Source organism: Fundulus heteroclitus, unplaced genomic scaffold (genome assembly GCF_011125445.2).
Source record: "Fundulus heteroclitus isolate FHET01 unplaced genomic scaffold, MU-UCD_Fhet_4.1 scaffold_118, whole genome shotgun sequence".
Lineage (NCBI taxonomy): Eukaryota > Metazoa > Chordata > Actinopteri > Cyprinodontiformes > Fundulidae > Fundulus > Fundulus heteroclitus.
Genome location: NW_023396530.1, coordinates 64,300 through 84,799, shown reverse-complemented (window position 1 = coordinate 84,799; position 20,500 = coordinate 64,300). Strand labels below are relative to the sequence as shown.

General features: G+C 40.2%; 1 protein-coding gene across 1 annotated transcript in view; it reads left to right on the top strand.

Annotated features, from left to right (window-relative positions):
• sdc2 (syndecan 2) overlaps nucleotides 1-17,491 on the top strand; it is a 45,942-nt gene extending 28,451 nt beyond the window's left edge. The window contains exons 2-5 of the mRNA XM_012858337.3: nucleotides 10,170-10,284; nucleotides 10,435-10,598; nucleotides 12,985-13,114; nucleotides 16,515-17,491. Coding sequence (XP_012713791.2) covers nucleotides 10,170-10,284; nucleotides 10,435-10,598; nucleotides 12,985-13,114; nucleotides 16,515-16,678 — 573 coding nt within the window. The 3' untranslated portion in view covers nucleotides 16,679-17,491. The remainder of the gene's footprint in view (nucleotides 1-10,169; nucleotides 10,285-10,434; nucleotides 10,599-12,984; nucleotides 13,115-16,514) is intronic.
• Nucleotides 17,492-20,500: the final 3,009 nt, after the last annotated feature.

Genomic DNA, 20,500 nt, shown 5'->3' with positions numbered 1-20,500 from the left:
AAATGGATTGGATGCATGGCACGGAGGATAGGGCCAGGGTTTGGATGGATATTATGTTTACGTGGATAAAGTGGCTTCTCGGTAAACTGGATGGATCCTGGATCAGTGAGCGTAAAACTGCATTGTTGTAAAATCAGGGTGACTGAACTGCTTGGATGCTGCGTTAATAGGCCTGCACTGCGATTGGTGGGTCTGTGAGATGAGTTTACTAAGAGCTGATAAAAAGGGTGACGATCTAACTTATGAAATACTTCACTTAAAAGAAGAATGGGATATTTGTGCATGAGAATGACAGAATTAAAAGAACTTTGTTTTTTAAGTGATTGTAATGAATAGTATGATGTTGAATGTGATGTTGACCCAGAAAGACGTGTTTAAATCCATTAATTAATCTTCATTAATTCACTTTAACCGTTGAAGCATCTGGGGCTGCACAGTTCTCTCCAGGTACTCCGGCTTCCTCCCACAGTCCAAAAACATGACTGTTGGGTTAATTGGCCTCTCTAAATTCTCCTTAGGTGTGAGTGTGTGTGAGAATGGGTGCTTGTCCTGTCTGTCTCTCTGTTGCCCTGTGATGGACTGGCGACCTGTCCAGGGTGAACCCCGCCTCTCGCCCATTGACAGCTGGAGATAGGCACCAGGACCCCTCGTAACCCCAACAGGGATAAAGCGTGAGGGAAAATGGTTTGATGGATGTAGAAACCTCTATAATAATTTTAATAAGATAAACGATTATTTTAATACTCTTAAAGGCCAATTTATGTTGATAGCCTTATCAGAAACGTGGATGCAAGAAGAACAAGGTGTTGTATTTCCTACTGACCGATATGAACTGTATCACAGAAATGGAAGCAATAAGAAATCAGGAGATGCTGCACTGTTTGTGAATAAAGATTTAGAATTCAAACCAATTGGGTCATAATGGAACATATATCAGTGGAAAAATAAGTAATATAATCATTATGTGCATCTACAGGAGACCTGGGTCTGTGATGGAAGCATTTGTAGAAAAGATGGAAGATTTATTGAGTAGGGTAAACAATAATAAAACATTTTCTGTGGAGATTACAACATCGATCTACTAAAGGTTACTAAGCATAAGGCATCCGCCGATTTTCTTGAATCAATGTAGGGCAGAGGATTATATCCGTTGATTGATAAACCTAGCAAAATTACAGAACAATCAGCAACGTTAATTGATAACATTTTTATAAATTGCTTTAAAGAAAGTACTAAAAAGTGGATTAGTTAAAAATATATAAGTGACCACTTCCCAATTTTTGTTACTTTTGATAGCCAATTAAAGAGAGAGAAGGAGAAGATTGGATTTAGAAGAACAAGAAAGAATGATGCTATAGGTTTAGGAACGATCTCCTGAATGAATAGTGGAGAGACGTTTATGTGGAGGATGTTAATGCTGCCGATAATGCTTTTTATTCAAAATTTATATAACACACTATGATAAAAAACGTGTTACACAAACAGAGGAACAGAAAAGAGAAAACCATGGGTATGAAGGGGATTGGTGAATGCATGTTAAAAGAAAAATAAACTTTAGAGAATGAAATACAAAGTATAAAAAATAAGTAGGTTTTAATAATAACCTAACCCTACGAAGGATTATTATAATAAAATGTTAGATGTTAATAGAAATAATATTAAAGGAACATGGATATTCTGAATAAAGTAATGGGTAACAAATCAGCATCTACAGCCCTGCCTGATAATTTCATTAACAATAATATGACGTTGCATAATATAAATGAGGTAGACAATGAATTTATAATTTTTTTAGTAAAGGCAGGGCCAAATCTGGCAGATAGTATTAAGTTGCATGAAACTTCATTACAGGAAGGATGGAGAGGAGATAGTAAAGTATTGCAGTCAATGGTTTTGGGGGATGTTACTGAGGTAGAAATTGTCTATTGTTTCTAAATTAAAGAATAAGGCTTCCACTGACTGTGATGGGATAGACATGGTTATATAAAAAACAATTGATTGTATCATTTATAACCTGTTATATTTATAACCTTTACTTTACAAAGTGGATATTTCCTGACAGAATGAATATAGCAAAAGTTATTCCACTATTTCATCCTGCAATTGGCAGGTTGCCGGTTCGATCCCCCATACTGACTGTCTCTGTCGTTGTGTCCTTGGGCAAGACACTTCACCCACATTACCTGCTGGCGGTGGTCAGAGGGCCCGGTGGCGCTGGGCATTGGAAGCCTCGCCTCTGTCAGTCTGCCCCAGGGCAGCTGTAGCTACTAACATAGCTCACCACCGTCAGGGTGTGAATGACTGAACTGTAGTGTTCAGTCATTCAGACTAGTTAAAGCGCTATACAAGTACAAGTTATTTACCATTTAGCATTTAAAGGAGGAAATAAGCAAGCCTTCAATCATTATAGACCGGTTTTCTTTTTTTCACAGTTCTCAAAAGTACTTTTGTTCATAAGTTAAATAATTCTTTTGGAAAAGTATCACCTGCTAAGTGAAAGTCAGCATTGCTTTAGGCAACAACGGTCCACAGCGACTGCCTTAATGAATATTATTGAAGAAATAATAACAGCAGCAGATAAAAAGAAATTTGCAATAATGGTTTTTATTGATAGAAAGGCATTTGATACTTTGAATCATGATATTTTAAATTCTAAATTAAGTTTGTATGGTATGAAAGGAATAGTATTAAATTGGTTGAAAAGTGATCTTCACAATAGGTAACAATATATACAGTTAACAGATGTCGAATCTGAACTGATGGAAATTAAATGTGGTGTCCCACAGGGTTCAGTTTAGGGGCCTAAACTTTTTCTTTTGTATATTAATAACAATCCATTTGGACCAATTTCAGACAGTAAAGAAACACTAGGAGCCACAAAACCTTTTGAAATTTTAAATGAAATAACGCTGCACATAAGGGCTTTTTTGCAACAGAATGGACCCGCACCAGAACCAATGCACCTCTGCACTTGTACTTCTACTGTTGTTTTATGGAAATCATCAACTCTGCTAAGTTTTTATTTTAAATAAAGCTTGGTGCGAGTAAACGCACATCATGGTCGGATTATTTGATTTTCAGCTCATATAAATGGTTCATCCGGAATACTTTCTTTCCTTTTAACCTGAATACATTTTAATCACATCTGCGAAAGTGAACGAGCTCCTGTCATTAACGAGCTATTAACGAGCTACCAGCTGCATTAGACGAGCTCAGACGTTCAGGCGGCACCTGAGACTCGACTTCAGCTGCGCAGGACTCCGCTCACAGCCTTGAGCCAAGCGCTGTTCGCTTTTCCTCACTTTGAAAATGAACAATCGTCAGATATAGAAACGACTCTTACCCTGCTGTATAGCTCTCTTCACCCTCATCAATGACTCCATGTTATTTTAGGTCACCGTGTTTGTCATTTGAAGAATTTACTAAAAAAAGCAGCATTTGAAAATGCCGCCTCAACTCCGCCTCGCTGTGTTTATGTCGCTGCAGCCAGTGAACTACCAGTTCTTCTTCTTCTTCTTCTTCTTCTTCTTCTTGAGTTTGACGGTGAGCAAGAATCTTTTTAGTGTGCATTACCACCACCAACTGGTGAGGAGGAGTGTTGGTCAGCCAGCATTGACGACTGCCTGTGGCTCTGCGACATAATTATTTTCAACACCTGAGCCGCATCAGAGCGATCAAAGAGCCGCAAGCGGCTCTGGAGCCGCAGGTTGCCGACCCCTGTTCTAATATGTCACACTTTTTGCTGTTGGAAAAAAATCCAACGCTTTCAGTGAAAACTGAGACATTTCGCTTTACAGCCAATGTGACGTCAATACAGTAATTTTATTTATGCTTAATTTTTTTCATCAAAACACTAAGATCAAAGTCCCTTTTTGTGTTTTTCTTTATCTTAAACTACCATTACATTTTGATAAAAGACATTAGATTGTAAATATTGACAGGTATTGAACGTTTCTTTTGAAAAAATGGGTACAAGCTCTCACAGGAGAATTAATAACACTTTTGTTATTAAATAGTATAGTCAGTACACTTTCAGTAACTTTGAATAGTAATATGAATCAAATGCAGAGAAGGAATTTCCCCAAGGGGATCAATAAAGGTTAAAACAGACAAAAAGACCAGGATTATTAATAAGCTATCAAAAGGTATTTTTGTTTTTCTTGTTTGATGGTTGAGGTCACTCTATTTTTTCTAACATGGTAGTATTTAGCAAAAAATCTGTGTTGAAATATATATATATATATATATATATATATATATATATATATATATATATATATATATATATATATATATATATATATATATATATATATATATATATATATATATATATAGTATTCACATGTAGACCTTTACAGGAGGTGTACTTTGTATACAGGGATAGAGTAATTGTATCCCCTCTTTGCTTTTTCATCATCCAGATCCCAGCGACCAGAACTCCTAAAGATAAACTTGGTCCCCAGAATGACAGGGCACAGTCATCTTTTCCAGCAGCCTTCGCCACAGCTTCTAAATATAAGGCAGACTCACAGGAACAACATGCAAAAGAACATTTAATTGCTCTTTGGATTGGGCAGACAGGTCTACCTGCTTGCACAGTTGAGAATAAAGATTTCATCCTCATGAAGGAGACCTTAGATAAGAGGTTGACCATTCCCGAAAGAACAAAAATAAACAACTTAGTTGACAATATTTACAATGAGGAAAAACAAAAGTACAAAGAGAGGCTTGCCACAGCATGGAAAATAACAACTGGGCTGGACATATAGACCAAAAAAGGCCTTGAAAGACTGCACAAGGGGTAGCCCACCCCCCAAATTCAAGTTGTTCATGTTCACAGTATGTAAAATTTTCAGGGGTTGTCCAATTATTTTTATGTTCCAAATCTGTCATTTTTGTTTCATACTTTAGTGTTTAAGTGTTCTTAACTTACAGCCTACCTCACTGTACTTCGGGGATTCTATTTTTAAAATTACGTTGTTAGCAAATTCTCAGAACTAAAGCCACAGTTGCCAAAGAAAGAATGTTTTGTTCTTTGCTTTTTTGGAGTAATGAAGATTGATTGATCAGTATGTAATGTATAATACTTAGTAGATCAGAAAGTATTTGCTTTGGGGTGGAATCCTGGTGTGCCATTCCTTTTATTTAAATTTCTGTGAGCTTGTATATCTGCTATTTTAACAAATGTGATGTGTTTAACTAGATCTGCTATTTTTACAACATTCCTAGGAAACGTTTGTATAAAGTAGGGCATCAATTCCTAAAAGAGTATATTTGAATTCTAGTAATCAAAGGATTCTGCTCAACAGCAATGATGCACTGCATTGCAGCTTTGCATCATCAGCAATGGTAAAGTCTAGGCTAGAGCTGTCAGTCTGGTAAGGAATCTGGTTATTATTCAAAATTCTTGAGGTTAACTGTTGCTTTATGAATTGCAACACAAAACTGACTAAAACTAGACTAAAACCTTTTTGAATAGACCCCTTGCAACCACGTGACTCCGTTACCAAGAACCCCTTGCGTGGCGGCCATATTGGTTGGCACGCCATTTGACGAAATGACGAGTTCTCCAGGTATTTTTCTTCTTTAGATAACGTATCACAAGATCGTTTTAAGAATAAGTTGATGGTTGATGGTATCATATTGCCAGATCCACACAGCAAAAGCCTGAAGGGACGGAGCGAGTCTGAAATGCTGGCCAAGGGTTTCGTACCGCGACACAGCTGCTTTATAAACACGCAGGCCAGTACGGACAAGAGAGCACGAAAGCCATGAAACCACTGGACGGCTGCAATTATTTTATATCAGGAAAAAGGCTCCAGCAAACGCCCGCGACGCCATGAGGGATTAAGCGGTCAGAAAATGGATGGATGGATGTTCAGACATGTTTGTGTAACAGCAGAAAGCAGAGAGGAAGACCCGCCCGGTAGGTTAAAAAAACATCACTCACTACGGATTATTTAGGTGTTTTTGTCTTGTTAAAATGGGTGGGGGTGTCGGCGACATTGCAGCGTGAACACAGAAGTACTAGTGCCCATGAACGGGCGGAGGGGAGGTGGTGATCGCTACACTGGCCGGAGAGCCGCCACTGTCTGGAGCAGCAGGAAGCGGGTGCTGCTTCAGACAGCGGCGGAGGGGAGGTAGCTATCGCTACACGGGCCGCTTCTCCGGCCCGTGTAGCGATAGCTACCTCCCCTCCGCCGCTATGTAAGTAGAACAATGACTAGAGCAGAATTAAGTTGTAATTTACCGGAGATGAAGTGTAGACTGCAAATTCTCTCGTAGAATGATGGCTCCCCCAGTCCATTGGGAGTGTCTGCCTGCGCTCTTTTCATTGAAAATATCCAATTCTTTCTTCTTTCCTCATCCTTCGGTAAACGACAGAAATGTACATCCAACGATTTGGAATGCCTCTCTGTGCAACCGGGAGCACAACAAGTCGTAGGCATTGTTTAGATTCCAAAAATAAACTAACTAAAAGTAAGCTCTAAATCACCCGTTTTCTCATGTAGTAGACGGGCTGTCAGGCTAGCCTGCCCACCAAGATGGAGGCGCGCACCCCCGATCACGTGACTGTGACGTCAGATGCAAGGGGTCTATTTTAGTTGACTGAACTGGACTAAAACTATCTCATTTAGTAATGCCTAAAATGTGAGTATAACTAACAATTTTTTTCCTGAAGACTAAAACTAAGACTAAAACTAAGATGGCTGCCAAAAACAACACTGCAACACAATTCCCATTTAGAAAATGTAGTTGAGTAGGAGAAAAAATATAATTTCAAACACCAATTTGCACGTCCAACACTGAAACAGATGTGTCCTTCAGTTATTGGGGTAAAACTGTGGATTTCACTTCATGAAAATCTCAAAGGTTGTAACATCATTAGTCAATTTAAGTATATGTATAAACAAAGTATATTAAGTCAGTATTAATATGTAGAGGTTCATCTTAGTTTTTTAAGTATATGTATTGGGTTTATGATGTATGTGTGTATGTTTATGTGCTATATATATATATATATATATATATATATATATATATATATATATATATATATATAAATAAATAATATAAATAAATAATCAGGGCAGTCAAACTTTTTTACAGTAGCAGGCCACACACTATCAGGTAGGAGGGTGCATTTATGCTGAGAATTTTGAAAAATAGAGTCTCCCTGATGTATTTTGGAAGCTTTCAAGACAGGTGATTATTTAAACAATAGAGTCAGAGTGCATGTTTCAAATTGAATAAAAGACAAAAAAAGAAGTGAATGATCAATTCTTCAAAAACAACCTTTTTTATTATTATTCTTAAAACCTTATTTTTTCACATGATGTTATCATGTTTTAACAAGGTAAGGTAATCTCCATTTGCATAAAATTAGTTTAATTTGAATTACTAGCACCACATAAAACAGATCAGATTAGGTGAGGTCTATTCATATTATTAGTATTCACAGTTCTGTTCTAAAAACGATCGTAACATTTCTTCACGAACAAAGTCGAATTTTTATGAAAAAAAGTCAGGTTTGAAATTTGAAATTGAATTTACATGTTGAATTTATTTCAGTCATATCCCTCTTTCGAAATCTCTTATCTCAGTTTTATTTCACTTGCATTCATCACACACACGATATTATATCATCGGCGAGGATTCTAGATGAACACAAAATGCATCCCCTGAAAAACATTGATAATTTATTTTGCTTCTAACAAATAAATCAGCTGTACCTCGGATAAAAACTTTGGATTTAATGTTGTTCATAACACCCGTACTTTTGTAAACGAATCTGCCAAATAACATTTTTTTTCCCACGAGGTTTAATAAAACGTTTTGATATCATTAATTTAAGAACAAGTAACTGCGTTGGTCACATTTTAATCCGTTTTCTTCGTCGATATTCAGCTGTACAGAGCGAGGCGCGCTCCCGCAACAGGGGATGCATATCTCAGCAGGCATGCAAAAAAAGTAGCATCTCGGTTGGAACAAGGAACCCAATTACTCGTTAATGTTGCTCTCAGTGGAGACAGATGCAAAGGTGATTTTTGCAGAGAAGCTGATTGGCTGCAATCTTCCATCTCTCCAGGACCTGTACGCCTCCAGGACTCTGAGGCGTGCAGGAAGATTGTGGCTGATCCCTTCACCCCAGTCACAGACTATTTCAGTCACTTCCCTCTGGCAGGAGGCTGCGCTCCATCAGAACCAGAACCAGAACAGGCTGCGCTCCATCAGAACCAGAACCTCACGCCACAACAACAGTTTTTTCCCATCTGCTACCGGCCTTATGAACAAGGCCCAGAGCCGCCTGTGACTCTGGACACTGCCTCTCCCCCGTTCAGGACTTACAAGCCTCTGCGTTACATTAACGCACAGTTTGCTGAGTGTATATAGCTTCTGTATATATATCCTTTTATTTTTATTGAATTTTTTTGTCTGCACCATCAACACCAAGTCAAATACCTTGTAAGTGCAAACCTACTTGGCAATAAACTTGACTCTGATTCTAATCCAAGCGGGGAGGAGCGGAGTTGGGCGGGCGAAAACGGGCGGGTCAGTGGAACTGTGCCTTATGTCTTAGAGCAGGGTTTCCCAAAGTGTGGGGGGTGCGCGAGCTGCCACTAGGGGGTGCACGAGGCGACATCTGTAATGGCGTCTGACCGTGTTTTTTTTTTCCCCACACAATAAAGATGTGTAAATAAGCATTTTTTTGTAAAGCTAAAAAACTGTTAATTTAATCAATAAGTAAAAATGTATTGTAATGATCCTTATTAGACTTTATTGCTAAATGCTGTTGCACACTTACTGTTCCTTTTAAATCAGATTACTTTGGGGTCATAGCGGAAGAAATGTGTGGCTTCCGGGGAGAGGAGTCGTGGTTCAGGGACCGGTGGAGTGAAAGCTGTCCCGTCCTGTTCGTCCTAAAATAAAGTGTTAGCAGCAAAACCTCGTCTGGTGCTTGGGTGTCATAACAGAACGATACATTATTAACACGAAAATGTTAATAAACTGTATTTATTTAGAAGAAATCTTCTTCTACGCTTCATTTTAAGATGAAAAATCCGCAGTGCTGTATATGTGCATATGGCTTGGGGTCTCTGCTTCAATCATTCTGGCAAATATGCTCAATAGGCTGAAACCAGGGGAACAGGTGAGACATCTAAGGTAAAAGTTAGTCATTAAAGAGGAGAGGAAGAGAGTGAGAGGCCGAAAGTTTTATTTACGAGATTAAATTGAGTGAATCAGTCTCTATGGATCGCACAGCGCCTACAAACAGCGCCGCGCTGCTGATGGCGCCACGTCTTTGAGCCGGTGACAAGCTCTGACGCGCATGACACGCACACCGCTCTCATTACCGCTGATCCTGGGGGAAAATAATAAAAAAACGCTGCTCCTGAGGGGATTTCTTGATTATGCTCACACATAGATCTGTAATAGTTTTCATTGTGATTCAGACAGGCGCAGACTGCACCGTGCAGTTCATTTTAAAGAGGCTGTTTTAGCGCATATTCAGACAGAAACGGGCTGTGTGGACCAGAGGTGTGTTGCTGTGGGCGTGTTTACCTGCTGAAGGTAACCGCTGTGAAACAATTAGAAAGATTTTTCTGATTAATAACATCTTTATGGAGCGCTAGAGTTATTGTTACTCTGTGCTGCTTCACCAGTTCTCTCCCGCATATATATATATATATATATATATATATATATATATATATATATATATATATATATATATATATATATATATATATATATATATAGTGCGCGGCTAAAAAAGTTTGGGAACCCCTGTTTTAGAGCATCTGGGGAAAGCAGGGGAGCTGCCCAAGAACACTTCGCCGAATCATCTCAGCCTGAATATCCAATCTATAAAAATAATTTCACTGCAGTCACAACTCCACAGTTTTGCCCTCTGAGCCTGGCAACAAAATTCTGCTCAAATTCACATTGTGCAGTATTTACGGTGAGAACGTTGCATCTCATGGAGTTTCTGGAAGCTTTCAGTTCTGGAAACAATCAGACTTCTTCTCTTTCTGTGTTTGGATGTTTAAGCTTTCAGGTTCTTAGGAGTTTCCAGGGGGGTACTCTGACCAAATGGGGGTTAGATGGTTTGAAACAGATTCCTATGTGAAAATGTTACTCTGACGCATCTGTTGAATTTTCAGATCGCAGGAGCTGCCAGAACGTCCTCACAGACAGATGACTTGTACCTTGATGACCACGGATCAGGAGGTTACTACCCAGAAGATGATGACGACTTTAACTCAGGGTCTGGCTCGGGTAAATCAGCTTATAAATACTTAAAACTTTATATCTCTTCTGGTTTTATCTTCTTCAAGAGAGGAAGTTTATCAGGAAAAGCGGACACTGTCAGGTTTTTCTCCCTTCTAAAGGACATTATTCTTTGAGAAACCTTCTTTGTCCTCTCAGGTGGAGATGAAGAGAGTCTGGAAAAAATGACCATCACCAGGATTTATATTGAGTCTTCAGTTGAACCCACCAAGGACCCTACCAAATTCTTCACTCCAGGGATGGACCCCGGTGTGGAAGGAAAAGCCAGAGATGGCCCACCCAGGAAGCCTTTCAGGACAGAGGTAAGAGCTGAGAGATGTTTTTGGCAAGGTAAGTTTATTTGTAGCACATTTCAGGAAAAGACTATTTAAAATGTCGTACATGAACAGAATAAAGAAAAGAAACCATACAGATTAAAGTACACTGCAGTGGAACAGTAATGGCAGGTCAAGATAAGTTGGACTACAAATTTGATGTTTCAGTGAACTTAAACAGTTTAAAAAGAACATTAACCTTTAGAGGAAACTCTAAATAAATAGACTTAGACAAACTTTATTGTCATTTTGTATGCACAGAGCACAAAAAATAGGGGTTTATCTTTGATATAAATTGCCTGTGACAAGGGTTGATACTCCGAAAAGTACCGATACTCAAACATTGTATTCGGATACAATACTGAGTGCCATGGTATCAATACTAAACGCCCATTCAAGTGTTCGTCACATGCACTGTGGGTGCGCATACTGGACAGTCAGCGCGGCAGACAGCCCTCACTGTGACCCAGCTCGGTGCTGTGCAGGCATACGCATGTATCTGCCACTATTATTTCAAGCGCGGCTGCAGGATGGCCAGACCACCCAGTGTTAGTCGAAAAAGAAAAAGGCAAAAGCCTTATTTGGAAATGTTTTGCATACGAGGCAAGCGAACAAGGTAAACCCAAAGATCTTGACAAGCATGTGTGCAAACAGTGCTTTAAAGTGGTGAAAACGAAGTCGAACTTGGACAAACATATCAAGAACCGACTCCCTGGCTTTCATGAGGAATTCCGACAGGTTAGTAAATTAAAGTTTCCGTTTGTAGTTGAACTTAAAGGTATATAGCCACGTTATATGCTTATAAAAAGACCAAAAACCGTTTGATCATAATACTTATATACACCAAGTGTTTTGATGGTCCTTTTTGTGGATAAAAATAGCCCCAGCGCTGGGTGCCATTAGCAGATATAAACAGATGTGCCGACATCTAGTGACAGTATTGCAGAACTATAATAATGCCAGTTTGCTTAATTAATGAAACAGTATTAAAAATGCTGGACCAAGCCTGACCCTCTGCAATGCCTCGCAGTAAAGCAGCAGCTCGGCGTGATCGCAGACCATTATTAAATAAATAAACCCATGTTACAGCAACTTTAAAAGCCTCATATCAGAACATTTACTCACATCTCTGCAGTCACATCTAAGCAATCGGCAGGTTTACCGTCCGCTTCAGTGAACACCAACAGACATTCTGTATTCCCAACGACATTCCAGTATTTCCCTCTTGAATCATGTATTTTTTTGCATCTTTTTTTCACTGGATCTTGGTATATTCTGCATTGTTTCGCTGGGAGATGCTAATAGCCGTTAGCCCAGGGGTCACCAACATGGGGCCCCCGAGGACCACATGTGCCCGCGAGCCTGTTCTTAAAAAAAACACAATCCACCGGTGAGCTGCATCCAAAACTTTATTTTATTCCATTACTCTTCCTATTTATGCCAATATCTATAACAAAGCATGAAAAATGTGTGTTTTACATAAAGTTAGGGTGAACTCTGACTCTTGTAGTTCAAAGATCAGTACTGGTAGCCCTTTGTATGACTCTGTACAATTTTATTACACCAAATTTGATTAGTTGATTTTTTTATCCCTTTTGTTTCATCAAAATAAATGACACAATTTTTTTAATAATTTAAAAAAGGTCCTTATATTTCAGTCATCTAATCTGGGAGTCCTAAATTTAAGGTGCAGCTAAATAGGCTACAAGCTGTGAAACAGGCTTGTAAAACAAGACTGCAGGCCCTGCCATTGTGAAATATGTAAATATAACACAATATGTTTGCTGCTAGAGGTATTGCAAAATAAACCAGTTTTGAGTGTACATCTAATAACAGACTTCCCTTCACTTGTTCAACTTCAAACTACCTAAAAAATAATAATAAAATGAATAAATTAAAGTGCCTCTTGGGGTAGAAAAAATATTTTGACATTATTTCTTAATTATATTCAACATTGCATGCTATTAACAAAGCAGTTTCTCCTCTCGTGACAGAAAGAGTGCAGTTTCATAGAAACCCAATGAGTACATTGGCAAATAAAGAACATTTGATTTTCTAAAAATTAAATGTCCATAAATTGCGTATTTAAATCAATCGATTAAATAGATTTATCAATTTAACTGTTTCAGCATGCAATATTTTGAAATGTAATGTAAAAAAACATATAAATAATTGCATTTTACAAAATTGACATTATGTCATTATTTAATGAGAGAATCCTGTCTAATTTCCTACAAAGAACAATGTTTTTAGGATGAATAAAAATAATTTTAAATCCAAATCAGTCAAGACTATGATCATTGGGATTTAGCTGTATGTGAGAAGTTTCTAGGCTGATCCATATAGTTCCTCTCTTCCTCCCCTTCTTCTACAGGCTCCAGTTAAAGTAACAGAGGACCTGCAGAAGAACCAGATAACCAGTACCACAGAATCTCCCAGTTCTCCTTTGGAACCCGTTGAAGTCCGGACTGAAAACCTTTTCCAGAGGACAGAGGTGTTGGCAGGTTGGTGTTTTCTTTGCCATGGGTCAGAAGGCAATGCAAGGGAAATGTATTTATGTAGCACATTTCAGTACAAAGACAATGCAAAGTGCTTAACATGATTAAAACATTGGAAAATTAAACAGAATAAAAGCAAGTAAAACACTGTTGGAATAAAATGTAGAAGCAAAATAAAACATGAGAAAATAGAAATTAATAGCAAATATTAAAAACAGTTGGACTACAAAATTTAACTAATGATGTTTAAAACTTCAGTCACTGTTCTGTATTTGTGAATCTTATTTTGTTTGCTTTAAAGATTGAATATAATTCATTATTTATTTAGGCTTTTACTTATTAAAACAGTTTAACTAGAACAGTTGAATGCAATCCTGAACAAATGTGTTTTTAACTTTGATTTAAAGGAACTTAAGCTTTCAGAACTTTAACAGTTTTCTGGAACTTTGTTCCAGATCAGTGGAGCATAGGAACTAAATGCTGCTTCTCCATGTCTGGTTCTGGTTCTGGTTCTGGTTCTGCAGAGCAGGCTGGAGCCAGAAGACCTGAGTGGTCTGGAGGGTTGATGCCCTGATAACAAGTCTGTGATGGATTTAGGTGCTAATTCAGGGATTTATAGACTAACAGAAGGATTTTAAAGTCTATTCTCTGAGATCCAGGGAGCCATGGAAGGACTTCAGAACCGGGTCCATGTTCTCTACGTTCTTAGTCTTAGTGAGGACTTCAGAACCGGGTCCATGTTCTCTACGTTCTTAGTCTTAGTGAGGACTTCAGAACCGGGTCCATGTTTTCTACGTTCTTAGTCTTAGTGGAAGGACTTCAGAACCGGGTCCATGTTCTCTACGTTCTTAGTCTTAGTGAGGACTTCAGAACCGGGTCCATGTTCTCTACGTTCTTAGTCTTAGTGGAAGGACTTCAGAACCGGGTCCATGTTCTCTACGTTCTTAGTCTTAGTGAGGACTTCAGAACCGGGTCCATGTTCTCTACGTTCTTAGTCTTAGTGGAAGGACTTCAGAACCGGGTCCATGTTTTCTACGTTCTTAGTCTTAGTGGAAGGACTTCAGAACCGGGTCCATGTTCTCTACGTTCTTAGTCTTAGTGAGGACTTCAGAACCGGGTCCATGTTCTCTACGTTCTTAGTCTTAGTGAGGACTTCAGAACTGGGTCCATGTTCTCTACGTTCTTAGTCTTAGTGAGGACTTCAGAACCGGGTCCATGTTCTCTACGTTCTTAGTCTTAGTGAGGACTTCAGAACCGGGTCCATGTTCTCTACGTTCTTAGTCTTAGTGGAAGGACTTGAGAACCGGGTCCATGTTCTCTACGTTCTTAGTCTTAGTGGAAGGACTTCAGAACCGGGTCCATGTTCTCTACGTTCTTAGTCTTAGTGGAAGGACTTCAGAACCGGGTCCATGTTCTCTACGTTCTTATTCTTAGTGAGGACTTCAGAACCGGGTCCATGTTCTCTACGTTCTTAGTCTTAGTGAGGACTTCAGAACCGGGTCCATGTTCTCTACGTTCTTAGTCTTAGTGAGGACGCGGGCAGCAGGTTCTGGATCAGCTGCAGCGTTCTGATCCACTTTTTAGGCAGACCTGTGAAAACACGGTTGCAGTGATCAGTTCTACTAAAGATAAACATGGATCAGTTTCTCCAGATCCTACTGAGACATCAGTCCTTTAATCCTGGAAATGTTCTCCAGGTTCTGGAAGGTCCACTTTGTCTTCAGATGGAGGTTCAGGTCTGAGTCCATCACTACTCCCAGGTTTCAGGCCTGATCAGTGGTTCCTAGCTGAAGCAGCTGAAGCTGTGAGCTAACTCTGGATCTCTCCTCTATTGGTCCAGAAATTATTACTTCAGTTTTGTTTTTATTCAATAAAAGAAAATGTTGCCACATCCATGCATTGATTTCTTCCTCAGAGCTTGAACTGGTTCATAGTCACCTGTTGACATGGTGATGCAGAAGACCTGCAGGTATATCAGGTGTTCACATAATGCAAACTAGAGTTTATATATCATCATCGGGCACCCCGGTGTGTCTGTGTTGTCAGGATCAGGGTTGCCAGGATGATTAAAACCTTCAAACTACAAATACTTTGCTGGTCTAACTCCTCCCACCAGCTGCAGGTCAGAAGGAAAAAGGAGGTAGTCACTGGAGTTTAATCAGTGACTTGATGGTTGAAATGCTCAGTCAGGTGAGCAACCTGGGAATTTAACCTGCAACTCCTTTAAGATTCCCAAACTGTGACTATAAGCAGACCGTTTCAAACACCCAGTTTGTTCCTGCCAAGCTGCAATAAAAAGCACCTGAACTGAAAGTCCATCACAAGAGGTGAGATGTTTTGAGTGTGTAGACACAATCCTACCGTGTGGATCAATGCGGTCAGGCTGGTAAGGGAGGTGGAATTAACAGTGTTTGTACCAATGAAAAAGATGAGAAGTCAAGCAGCTTTGAAGTCCTCCGTTTCCATTACTTTTTATTTTAGCTCAAAAATAATAAAGTTCAAGTGCAAGAACAATAATGTGCATGGAGGTATAGCAGTCATGGTTACCTAGTAGCAGAGGAGCAGGTGACGCTCCAAACTCTCCCCATGAATGAACTAGTTGGCTTTTTAAAGGGGTCACACCCAACTAGGTAAACCCGCTTAAAACCAATAGGGGTGTACAAAACATTAGTTCTCTTTAAAACAAAGGTAAACTTCCTCCATTAAAAACTCACCAATAAACTATGTAAAAAATAACCCATCCATCAAATAGCAAATCCTAATCGAACACAATCACAATAAATAATTTCCCAAACAATTCTAAAACCATTAACGACTCAATTGGTCTCTGGGGAATCCTTTTGCCAGACACCTGGACACAAGAAGGTTAGTTAGCAATCAACCCATTACACCATGCTAAAATATACCACATACACTACAGACTAACGCTTAGATATTACTAAAATCACATTTAGAATTATTATTTCTACAGGCTGGAGCCCTGGAGATGTGCAAATTAATAAATAACTTAAAAGTTCAGCGTGCTATAAAAGTGCCATGTGCATGTTGCAGTGTTTCAGGTGCATGTGTCTACTTATCCCGTAACGAACCGGGTCTTCGTTACAGTGGGACTGTGAGATGATCATCAAACATCTAGATGTTCTCATGCGCTTGGACAGACTAATTAATTCTTAACTCGACCTGCTAGAATCTTAGATGGATCTATGCTTGTTGGTTTTTGGCAGATGATTTCCAACAGACTATCTCTTTTCTCGTTAGAAATCAGCATCCCTTCAGAGGAGTGGGTCAGATGGTTCTCCAATGCAGCATTCTGACCCATCCAGATATGATGTCTCTGTTGCTGAAACCAATTGCTCTGTAACTGATAAACAGCAGTGTAGATGATGACTCTGTGCCTCTCTCTCAGCTGTTGTTGCAGGTGGTGTGATTGGCTTCCTGTTTGCCGTCTTCCTCATCCTCCTGCTGGTTTACAGAATGAGGAAGAAGGATGAAGGCAGCTATGACTTGGGAGAGAGGAAACCTTCTGGAGCAGCCTACCAGAAAGCTCCAACCAAGGAGTTTTATGCATAAAGTCTCACCACTCGGATCATGTGTTGGAGCCATGGTGAGCACCAAGCGGACCCACAGTCCAACTCTTCAAACGAGAAACATGTTTCACCGCAGACACTCACAGGAAAACTTTTTCAGAACTTTGTTTTTCCAACTGAAGCCAGACGTTCTGTCCCCTAGAATCAACCTGCTTGTGTTCCAGCATGTGGCACCTTAATCTTCTTTCCCTGAAAGCTGTTCCTCCTTCAGAAAAAAGTTCCCTATCTGATGTCACCTCTCATTGTGAATTGGCAGCAGCTATGTGTTCAGCTCGGTTTGCTTTCCTAACACCGATCTGTTTTTTAAATGGGTCGAAACACAAAAGGCACTGCTGTTGGCTCTCTGCAGTAATGAGTGTATAGTTAGAACTATTTGGAGCCCTGTACTGTTCCAAAGTCCAAAATCAGAACAGATCAAAATCTGCTACAGCTGAACTGGGTCCTGGTTCTGCCTACCTGCTGTTCAGTAACAATAAATATCTCTGCACTCCTCTTTGCTGCTCCTGCTGTAGAAGCTGACAACCCACAGACTCACATGTGTTCTGTTGCTTAGTCTCTCTCTCTTGGTTTTGTATTTTAGAGTTCTGACCTTTGAATACAGTTGTTACTTGTGTATGTAAAGAAATATGAAAATATATAATTGTATATTCACAAATGTCTGAAACCTTCAAAGTGCCTACATGTGTCCGTTACAGAGCGAGTAACGGATTCCTGGAAAATTTTTAGTCTAATGAAGCTGACAACGTTGTACGTGTAATTTGAACCAACACTACTGAATAAACTTTGTGGCCTCAAATCTCTCTTTCTTTCTTCACATGTTCCACTCTCTTCACATGTTAGTAGACCTTCCAGTTTTCAGAGTACATAAGGAAGGAGTTCTCTATGAAGGTTAAAATGTTTCATAATAACGACACTTTTTGATCTGAACACCTGTAAATTGTGATGTGAGAAGTTATACAGCAAAATATTAAAACTTGTACAAAAGATTCACGCATATTTTCACCTCCAGATTTTTTTCACACAGACAAATAATTTATTACATATTTGTAGTTGGGGTCTGGTGTTGTGCAATTATACGCTGTTTAAAGTTCATTAATGTTTATTAAATAACTCTCTGTCTGTTAAGTATTGTCTGCTGATGATCAGCTCTTAAGCCGATATCAAGACAATGGTTGAAAGGGATGAATTTGAGCACTAGCGATCTTTTAACAGCAAAACCTGCACACACATAGAATAAAGGAGTGACAACTTCTCTTCAAGTTCAAAAATTTAATAACAGAAATAAAATTAACATCCAGAGAACATCACTATGTAATGCTGTTTACCTGAATTAACACAATACTTCGATTAACAAATCCTCTCTACTAGGCTAGTGAAACTAACTAAACTACTAAGTGTCAGGGTGCAGTTCTTCCTGCTGCACCATGGACAGTTCCAGAGCCTTCCATTACCTTCTCTCCCCTGCTTCACTCCATGCTGGATCAGTTTCACCTGCTGCAATAATCAAGTCTGGACTCATTCCACCTGTCCAACCTCATGCATAAACTCCTCTCATTTCTGCTTTTGCCGCTGGTTCGTCAACATCCTTCCCATGTCTGATCATGCCTCACGTCTCCCAGCGTCCTTCGTCCCACATTGTGTGCCCCCGTCTCCAGCCAGCCTTCCCTCGTCTTTGTCTTCCTGCCTGCGTTCCCTCAAGTCCACCGGCTTCAGCTCCACTACGTCCTTCTGCTCCAGCCACCTTCAACATCACTCTGCTGCCATCTGGTACAGTCTGCTGGTTTCTTTTTCCACCACTCATCACCTTCAATAAAACTCTGAAACGAAGCTCAGTGTGTGGCTGAATTCGGGCTCAGTAACCAGTACCTGACACTAAGCAAAATTAAGATAAAAAGAAACTAAGCTAAGGAACTATTTACATGCAAAACATACAAAAGACAAAACAAAAGTGGTTAGTCATAATCAGAATACTTCAGAGAATCCTTGTTCACTGAAGATCTGATTCCAAAAAGCATGGAATGGAGTTAAAAAAACATTTGGCATGTGTTTAAACCCATTCACAATGCAAAGCCCAGGTTAACCTGAACATTATTTTGAGTAAATAATATTCTGAAGACTGATTTGCTCAGTAAAATCATTTAACCTTATGACGGCCGATCTTATTAATGTGCTCCTACCTCCGGGCGCTAGGGGGTGCTGCAGCGATCGTCGCTAACCTGGTTAAAGTCTATAGTTATCAAACTTATATTGAAAACCGGCATTAATATACCATATTGATGCGGGAATAAGGCTCATACCACCATCGAAGGATGGCGGAGCAGAACAGTTACGCTTTATGCTTTAAAACGAACTCCTTTTGAAATGTCCGAAACAGGATGTTGGCCAAGCTAATAGCAGTTTGGCTAGCGAGCGTTCGGCAATAACAAATAAAGGCTTTAGCTTTATTCTTAGTCATAATGAGTGGGCTGGATAACGTAAACATTAATGTCCCATCAATGTATGAAACCCTTGTGGAGATAACCTTCTCCACAGCCTCTCCAAGGCTAGCGTGAGCTATTTCGTTAGCCCTTGGTTGTAGGCATCATGTCTCCAACGGTTTACAAAACATTTCCCAATAAACCTTTTAACTTCACCCTCCGCTCGCTGCCCAAACCTGTCATTTGTCTCGTGCCAGTTCTGTCCAGTTTGGCCATTCACGGAAGGAGCGTTGAAGGAGGGAAGTTGTTGGCTTGTTGTTGGCGGGCTAGCGTTAGCTCTGCAGCAGCATGTGGGCTAACCACAGCGTATGGAGGGAATGGAGGCCTGTAGGTCCTCCAGGCAGCCTCTGACCCGGTTGCAGTCCGATTTAAGCAGATTCTCCTCGTGAGCATCCAACAGATTGGGCTCTGCTGGTGGCTTTCAGTGGGATCTAGGGTTCTCTTCCCGGTACAGGCTGAGAAGAAATACAACAGAGCTGTTTCGTATGCAGGATCTTTGCTCCTGCTACCGGTGATGATGTTAAACAGCAGACTTAGCTTTGTATTTTGTGTGTTATTTATCCGGATTCATTCAGGTTCTCTATTGAAGCCGGCAGACGACATTAGCATACCCTAGATCAAACATGGCTGGTCCAGGCACCTTCCCTCAGCTGCTGGCTTGTGTGTCGGTCAGGGCCGACCAGGCCCTCATGGTCCAGGCCTTCTTTGTCTGCTCTGAGAGAACTGCTGTAGAGCTGAAGAGGTCTGCAGAAGTGAAGAGCTGAAGAGAGATTCAGCTCGTGACCTCTTCCAGGCCCCATGCATGGCTCCTGCACATGGCTACTGAGGAAGGAGCCCCCCCCACCAGAGGAGTGCTGGTCATCTGATGATGGAGGGGTGTGTGGAGAAGAGAGTTTTTGTCTGTGGGGGGAAACTTTTATAGCAAGAGGGAACCCCCTGCTGAGAGAGGAGGGCTGTCCTTGCTCTCTTTCTCTCTCCCTTGTAGCCGAATGGTCAGATTTAATCTGAGTCAGTCAACCAATAGGGTGTTTTCACTGACGTCACTGGCCAACTTCCGGTCCGCCATATTGGGTGGCACACTTCCTTATCTCTAGTTGTCTTACACTATTATCGTATCGCGAATGGATAAGTACGCCAGCACGCTAGAGCGACCAGATAAGGACGTATATCTGAGGAAATGTTCCGTGATCGACCATATGGACCCGTATGCCCTCCACGGTGCCTTGTTTAGCCGTAATCCAGATGCATTACCTGGTGTTTGGTGAAAACCCTCTGCACACTCTTGAGGAAATGAGAGCTTACAAGGGTCTAGAGGCTCACAACCAGTT